Source organism: Centruroides sculpturatus, unplaced genomic scaffold, assembly GCF_000671375.1.
Source record: "Centruroides sculpturatus isolate CEXI.00-Female unplaced genomic scaffold, Cexi_2.0 scaffold176, whole genome shotgun sequence".
In the NCBI taxonomy this organism is placed as follows: domain Eukaryota; kingdom Metazoa; phylum Arthropoda; class Arachnida; order Scorpiones; family Buthidae; genus Centruroides; species Centruroides sculpturatus.
In genome coordinates this window covers 1-8,274 of record NW_019384551.1, presented here as the reverse complement: position 1 = coordinate 8,274, position 8,274 = coordinate 1, and the positions used below count along the sequence as shown (strand labels likewise).

The 8,274-nt window shown below is 29.0% G+C and overlaps 1 protein-coding gene across 1 annotated transcript; it reads right to left on the bottom strand.

The window, feature by feature from the left end:
- Nucleotides 1-1,190: 1,190 nt before the first annotated feature.
- On the bottom strand, nucleotides 1,191-2,443 carry LOC111623645. Its single transcript, XM_023366306.1, has 2 exons — nucleotides 2,384-2,443; nucleotides 1,191-2,184 (listed from the first exon to the last, which is right to left on the bottom strand). Exons 1-2 carry the CDS (start codon nucleotides 2,436-2,438, stop codon nucleotides 1,625-1,627), a joined length of 615 nt encoding a protein of 204 aa, XP_023222074.1. The 5' UTR covers nucleotides 2,439-2,443; the 3' UTR covers nucleotides 1,191-1,624.
- Between the last annotated feature and the right edge of the window lie 5,831 nt (nucleotides 2,444-8,274).

Below are 8,274 nucleotides of genomic sequence, written 5' to 3'. Positions count from 1 at the left end.
AAATTATTAATTTAGACCCAGGGGCCTTTCGGGTCTTACACAATCCAATTCAAAAATAATATCAAATATAGTAATTAAAAGTCTGAAGGTTTTATTTTGAATCTTAATTTTGAATTTCGTATAGATTAGCCTGTAACAGCTATCTTAAAATAATTTTATAATTTACTATATATTCTATATATATATATTATACTATTGTGATGCTGTGAACAGGCCCGAACCCCTCAATAAAATTTGTGTTCAAATACTTTTGAATAAAAAAAATCGAAAAATTTTTGTATGGAAAACGTAACGCAAACGTATAAACAATATAAGAATGTAAGTTCTAAGATCGACCAGCTCCGGTTGGGTTCGAATTAAAGTCGATTTTGATCTATCAGCCATCTGACTTGAGATATCATTACATTTAGCAACGGATGAGCGATCACTTAAAATGCAGGAACGAGGTAAAGCGACCAATCGGAATGAGCAATGAGGAACAGAAAATTATAAAATTCCGAATTTCAAGGGCACGTTGGCTTCATCTCCCAAACATTCCAAGTGTCGGACCATTTTTTGTGTGTATCTTATGCCTGTCTCTGTCTCCCTTCCTCGGATTAGCATTTTCCCATGATCGAAAATAGACCGCATCGCCCGGACGTCGACACGTCGTAGGAACTCTCACTAATGAACGAGTGGTACCCCCCTTCATTTGGGGCTATCTTGAAAGGAGAGATGCCACGACGAATTTGAACTTCTAAGATGGCAAAATCTTGTAAGCTTGTTTCGTGGCAAATAAAATCGCGTCTGTCTTAGTGCCAGTGGCACCACATACGACCCCCCTCATCGCTCTGTCCGTTCTGAAATTGATTTCTCACATCGGCAACCTTACATTATGTTCTACGTCGCATATGCAGTATAATGAAAATCGATTCTATTTTTATTGTAGGAAAGACTAAAATAATCTTTAAAATCGATAAATTCTATAAAACTTTTATGAATTAAATATAATCTAATTATTATTTTATAAACAATACTTTTTGCTGATTTTTAAAAAATAATCTATGTAAATTCTTTAACTTAACTTTATTATATGCAATAGCTTGTATGAATAAATTATAAAAGAAATTAGATTTGCTTTAATTACTTTATTTTAATAAAAAAAATTTACAAAGAAAACACGACTACAAAAATTTATTTATAGGGGAAAAATATATATATTGAATTATGTAAATTTACGAAAATTTCAATTATTAACCCATGACGGATAGGAGAAAAAAGGCCATCTTCGTGCCCATGAAAGAGAGGAAAAAAACGATAATAATAATTTCAAATAAAGGAAAAAACGTTGTTTCAATAACTAAAACTCTTATCCATTCTTATAAAAGATATATCAAATTTAAATATTATGTAAATTATAAGTGGAATAATAACATTTTTTTATTAATTCGTATAAAGAAATGGGCTAATTATTTTTAATACAGTTTCGATTATATTAATAGTTTGCTAAGTAGAATAATGAAAATAATATTAGATGCTATAACTAATATATGTTTACATTGTTATATAAACTACATCTAATGTAATGAAAAAATCTGATTTGCCAGCAAGTCGATAAAAAATTCCAATATCACCATGATTGAGTTTATATATTATCTCTAATAATCTCAGTTAATTTTTCCGCATTGTTAGTTAACAAATCGAGGAATCTTTGTTCGATATCCTTCTTCAATATTGTGACTGCAACATTCCCCAATGTTTTTAAAAGAGACGGATCCAAAATTGACAAAGAAAATCCGTTTAGTTCCTTAACTTTTGTTCCTACAAAGTTAGTGATCTCGAATTTGTTTACTTCTACACTTTCTACGGGGAAAGAAACTTTTAATGTAGCTTCTGCATTGATTTGATCAACGGTTAATTTTGCATCTCCTAAAATTCTTTGGAAGAGAATACTGATTGAAAAATCTGCCAAAATAGTGAGATTTGTTGCTTTAAATTTTGCATTTATATCTATAAATTCGTCACTTTTGTCGAATTCAAATTCGCAACTTCCGTCACTTACTAATGAAGTTAGATCAAGTACAAATATTTTCGTTATTTTAATAGGATGCAAATCGACTCCTTCAAACTCTATTTTATCGGTAATTATTTTCTGTTCCTTCATTTCCTCAATGATTGCTTCAATAGCTTCACTACAATCGGCTTCTAAAAATGCAAAAATAATTAATTTCCACATATGTCATTGCTAAATTATTTAAAATATTTAACTTACGAATTGTGTTCTAGTAATAGATTATTACACATAATTAAATCATAAATAGACGAAAACTTTTAAAACCCTCTAGTTAAAAAGTTTATTTTTATAATTTAAAAGTATTGTCTACATAGAGTATGTTAAACTTACCTGAAGAAAATTTGATTTTTATTACCAAAAGTATTAAAATAATTATAAACTTCATGTTAATAATAAATGTACACAGCTGCGATTTCTAGAAATAAAGTAACAGTGTTCAATCAACTTTCGTTGTATATTGTATATTACGATTGAAAACAGAAACAAATATTTTATAATTTATCATAAAAATCAATTGTTTAAATTATATATTTAGTATTAATCTCTTCAGATCACAGTTAGATAAAATTTTAATGTTATAAAAATTTGCTTTAAGGTTGTTTGTAACTTCTTTAATGCTTTTGTTTTCATGAAAAAAAAAAGAAAATAATTTCTGTTTCCCCCGAAAACGAAAGAAGATAAATATAAATGTATTTTTGCTTTACAATACTATTTAATTTTTCTATTAACGTACGGTTCAGAAATTTTTAAATCGAATTTGTTAAGTTTTTACGTATTTTTAAAATCGTAGAAAATTTGTTAAAAATTAACGAAATTCGATTTTCAAAATAATAAACCGTAGACGAATTAAATAAGATTATAACTTAAAAATTGTTTAGTTTTATGTAAATTTTTGTAAAGGTTTTTCTCATAAAATATATTACACTATAAATGCGAACTGTTGAAGTCGCGTATATAGGCCTAACCAAAAGAGTGATCAGAATGATAAAACTATTTGTATTATTAGAATATTTGCTCAAGTTTTAACTTGGTTAGACATATTGTACGGTATAATTGTTCTTTTCAATAATTTTTTTTCAAATTTTAAATATCTACTCTCTCTACATAAATTTCTTAGATTAAAATCGCCACGACACTTGTTGTCACAAAAAAAAGAAAACAGAAACAGAGGCATCGAGATTAATGAATTTTTCACGAAATTTAGAACGAGTGAGTGGAGCGAAGAGTATGTTAGCCCGTCGAGGAGTTGAATTGTCAATTTTTCTTATGAATATTCTATAACGGGAACAAGTAGGCGAAGCGAGAAGCGAGTATTTTACTAAGGGAACTTCACCTTTCACCTCTAGTAAAATAATATAGGTAGAAAGAAAACCTTTTAAATATTACGTTGTTTAAAAACTTTTCATATTTAACTTTCATTAATGAGTTACAAGTTATTTTTAAACCATAATTAAACAAATCATGCTCTTCACTGAGATTAGTTATTGATTATATAGACTTTTATTATTACTAACTTTATTTGCTGACATGAAGCATTTTTTAATATATAAAATAATAGTTTTAAAGCATTTTAAATTTAAATATTCTGGAAATATAAGTTGCTCTCTTATTCTCTACAATAACGTCCATTATTCTCTTATTGGAGAAAAATACATTATGTTTATTATATTGAATATTAGTTACTCGATAGTTTCTAAGAATTGATTATTCAAATTGGAATCAAAAATAATATTAAACTATTATTCATAAATAACCCAGAAAATGCTTAGAAATGTCAAATAAAAACTCAAATTGACTAGTAAAAAGTCAGAAAGTTAAAGTACCAATACTTAGCATTTTAAGGAATAAAATTATAAAAATATACAAATCCATTTTTATTTTTATTATTTACCTTATTATTGAGATTGAAATTGTTTGTTTTATTGATAGTATTGGGAAAATGCTTTCACAGTTTTAAAGTTATTTCAATTAAAACTATACGGCTTTAATGTTATTCCTCTTAAGATATCTTCTACATAGCCACTGGTAGTACAAATGTATATCAGAAACTAATTATTATTTTTTTATTTACATAGAGTTTACAATGTTTTCGAAAATACAACGTTTTCGGGCTTTTGCAATTCATAAAATTCGTATAGAAAATAATTTAGGCCTACATAATCATTTTCATAAATAAAATTTGAATTTTCCATAATATAAACAATAATTTGTCGAAGATAAGGCATACTTTTTAAACTTATCATTCATTAGCGATGATCAGCTTTAACAATTTATAACAAAATATGGCTTATTTAACTATGCTTTATTTATAATCATTTATCTGTGACTCATCGAAAAGAACAGTACATTCGTCATTTGAATAAGACAATAATCAGTGTTTACTAGTGAAACTATTATTAACTGTTGCAAGCAAATTTATTTTAATTACGAAAGTGTTTTTCGAAAGAATAAATATTGTTCTTGCATGTAAATGTACTTAAAAGCGAAATTTATAAAATTATCTTATTTGTAAATTATCAAAAATCCTTACCCTGAATATGTTTTAGTCTCTTCGTAATTTAATAAAATTGCTGCAGATCTTGACGTTACAGAATGAAATGTTTTAGCTTGAAAACTTATTTTAATATTATAAATACAAAAAAAATGATACTTCATAATTTATGCATAGCATCCATGGGAACTCTTTTCATAAGATAAGAGCTGGTAGAACGGCCTTGCTATTGACAGTTGATAATAAATAATGTTCGTCCCGTTGGTACTATATCATTATTTTTTGTACAAAAGAAAATTACATTCTTTTGATATGATAAAAAGTGCGAATAATGGATCGCATATTAGTAATTATTCGACCTCTTGATCATATCAAATGAATAACAATTACAATAATAGAAAAGCTGCGAGAAAGTCACAGCTTTATGATGGAATCCTACCACTGTAATAAATGTCAATCAAAAAGATTGACGTTTATTATAATCGTAGTTCGCATTTTTGTAAGCTTATATATTTTCCAAATTTTAAAAAAATATAATTACAGTATTTGTATTTATATATTAATTATAATATAATAGAAAACGCATCTTGTTTTATGATCAAATCATTAACCTAAATTATGATTTATTCATAAAACGAGCAATTATTTATTGTGACGTCGTCACAATGACGGACTGCAATTTCCAATCATATTTTTTGTTTATTTAATTTAAAATATATGCTCTCCACCTCAAATTAGTAGTGGCTTGTCCCTGTACATCATACTTTTTCTTTAACAAAAATGTCGTGTCTGTAATCTTTCTAACTCGATCGGAATGTTAAAAAGAATGTTCAAAACAAATCGTAATGAATGTTCCAGATCATCAGCTGCCAGATAATTAGTGGTAGGGGAAGTGCGAATAACCCCGGATGCAACGCCGGTGTTCTCGGACACTTCTTAAAGTTTAAAATCTAACAAACAGCAAATAGTTTTATGCCATTCAAAACGTAAAAAAAACCTAAAAACAAAACTAAATGCCCAAAGTCATGTCCACCACTAAGATCGTAATCCAGAAACCGAATGCATTATTGTGGAGAATTTTAGAAGATTGGATTCAAAGACATAGATGTAAAGATTGGGCTCACGAAGCTTGCCATGACATTAATCCATCATATAATAATTATTATTATGACATCTGTGAGACTAAAAACGCTTAGGTTAATAAGTGTGTCCGAGGATACCCGCCATTTTTTTTCATTGCCAAAAATAGAAGCTAAAGTTTTGATATAATTATTACTTAAATGATTAAGAAATATTTCTGTTTTTTATTAGTATTATTTAAAAAGTTCTAAAACTTATTTTGAGTTTAAAAATAAACGTTTCAGTTTGTTATTTTATGCTTTTTTGTTTTGTTTAAATGTCCGGGACTAGCCTCTATATGTGTTTTTAAATACTGTTTGATTTGAAAATCAGTATAATGAAATCAGTAAGACTTATTTACCAGAAACCTTCAAATATATTTAATCTTAGGTTTCCCATGTTATATGATTTGGTTAAAAATGATCCGAAATTCGATTTTTATAAATACAATAGGCCTACACTTTTTGAAAAATGAAGTTAAGAATACAACACTCAAAACTTGCACATTAATTTAAGCTTTTCTTCCATAATTACAGGTTTTATTTTTCATTCACTACTTCGAATCTTATAACTTACTGTTTGAGATGCTGTATAAAAAACTTTTTTTCAAGAAAAGAACGGAAAATCAAAAGATACTTGAAGGATAATGCATGTGAGGTAAGAGGAAGACTTGATAGGTAGATTTTGATCATCCTCCGAAGATCAATACATTCAACTGAGTGCATTTTCAGAGTTTACTTAATGTTAGAAAAAACCGTAGTCACTATGATAAAAGTCATGAAGCGAATGAACAAATTCACCTTTTGTAAATACATATTATAAAGATGATACTGTATTATTATTAGCATTTTGAATTATAATTGTTTTTATTTCTAAGACTTATTCCAGACGTAATGTGTTTCGAACACGTATTTAATTTTAAAGTTTTGAATCTTAATATTTTAGTTTAATTAAGATTTAAAACAATATTAAAATATTGACAGTATCAGAATGTCACAGAGCGTTGAGGTGGCCGCTTTGTGGACACCTAAATCGCTTAGTCATCTCTGAAATTTCACTGTGAAACTGATAACTTTTAATATAAAATTATATATAGGCTAATATATATATATATGTATAATAGCATACCCCGCCACGCGTTGTTGTGGCTCAAAATGTATCTATTATAAATGTATATAATAGAAAACGCATCTTGTTTTATGATCAAATCATTAACCTAAATTATGATTTATTCATAAAACGAGCAATTATTTATTGTGACGTCGTCACAATNTCCCTAATTCTATTATTACAAATAATTATTTTTAATTTTATTGTTTTTATCTTCAATATTATTTTGATTTTTTTTCATTTTGTCTTATTCGCCCTGTGGATAATAAGAGGGTGTGTTTTAATCATATATGGATTAGTTCAGGGCCCTACAATAATGGAAATTTCAGGGTGGTGAGTCCGACATATCCGAACTGGACTACCCGTAAAAAATTCCTGAAATTGTTTTCATGGATTCGATTCAGGGTTTTCAAAGCGACAGACTGTTGCCTTAACGTTATCTGACATGGGCGACTTCATCATCATCAAGGAAAGAAAAACACGTACCCAAGTTTGCTTGCTCATCACTTTTGTAATTTGGTGTTTTCTCATACTGTGCTCAGAATTTGTTACTTTGAAAATTGGCAATTGTGAGATCAGCCAGGACGTATATCAAAGTTTACGCCACTTACGGCGCGCGATCGCGAGATCGGCTCTCAACTTTTATTTATTTAGGAGGGCTTTTATGTTTAAGGATGATCTAGGCTGTGTAGTTTAGATCTACGTCAGGATTCCTTGACACCAGTTTGTCAATTTATCGATCCGAGGACAAACACGCGTAGGCGATCTGATTCGGTCACAAAATTAGGAGGCATTTTAATTAAAAACGAAATAATAAATTTAATAAAACAAGAAAATAAACTCATACAAAAATCTTAATGAACGAGAGATAGAACTACTACGAATAATATACAAATCGAGAGATAGCTAAGCTTATATTATACCCTATTCGCGATCGAGAGAGAGCTCACAAAATCGTTATAAAACATACGACCTGTTTTAGTTGTCGTTCGTCTTCTTCTCTGTATGCAAGGGACACTTTGGAGATAAAGTTCATTTACTTCTTCGTATGGGAGATCAATATGTGCACAAAATCCAAATATGGTTTCTAAGTGCTAACTCTGGAATTATTCTGTATGTGACTCGTCTAAGGACGTTGGTCATCCGGAGGAAAACGTATGGAGTTGGACGCTTCCAGAACTGTCGCTGAACTTCCCGAATTCTGACAAATTCCCTGTATATCTTCTGCATTTCGACCAATCATCGGCCAGTAACTCTTTCATGAAAACGGATGAAAGGGGAATGAATGAGGGGTAACCATTTCCCATCTGAGCAGGATTTTAACCAGATAAGGGAAAGCCAGAGGATGTTCTAACTCCAGTGAAAGGAAGTAACATCTGTTAACTGCCTTTTCCCACGTTAAAACAGTATTTTTTCTCACCAAAAATGAAGTAATATTTGGTGACATTATTTAACAAAATTAATAAAATTATTAATTTAGACCCAGGGGCCTTTCGGGTCT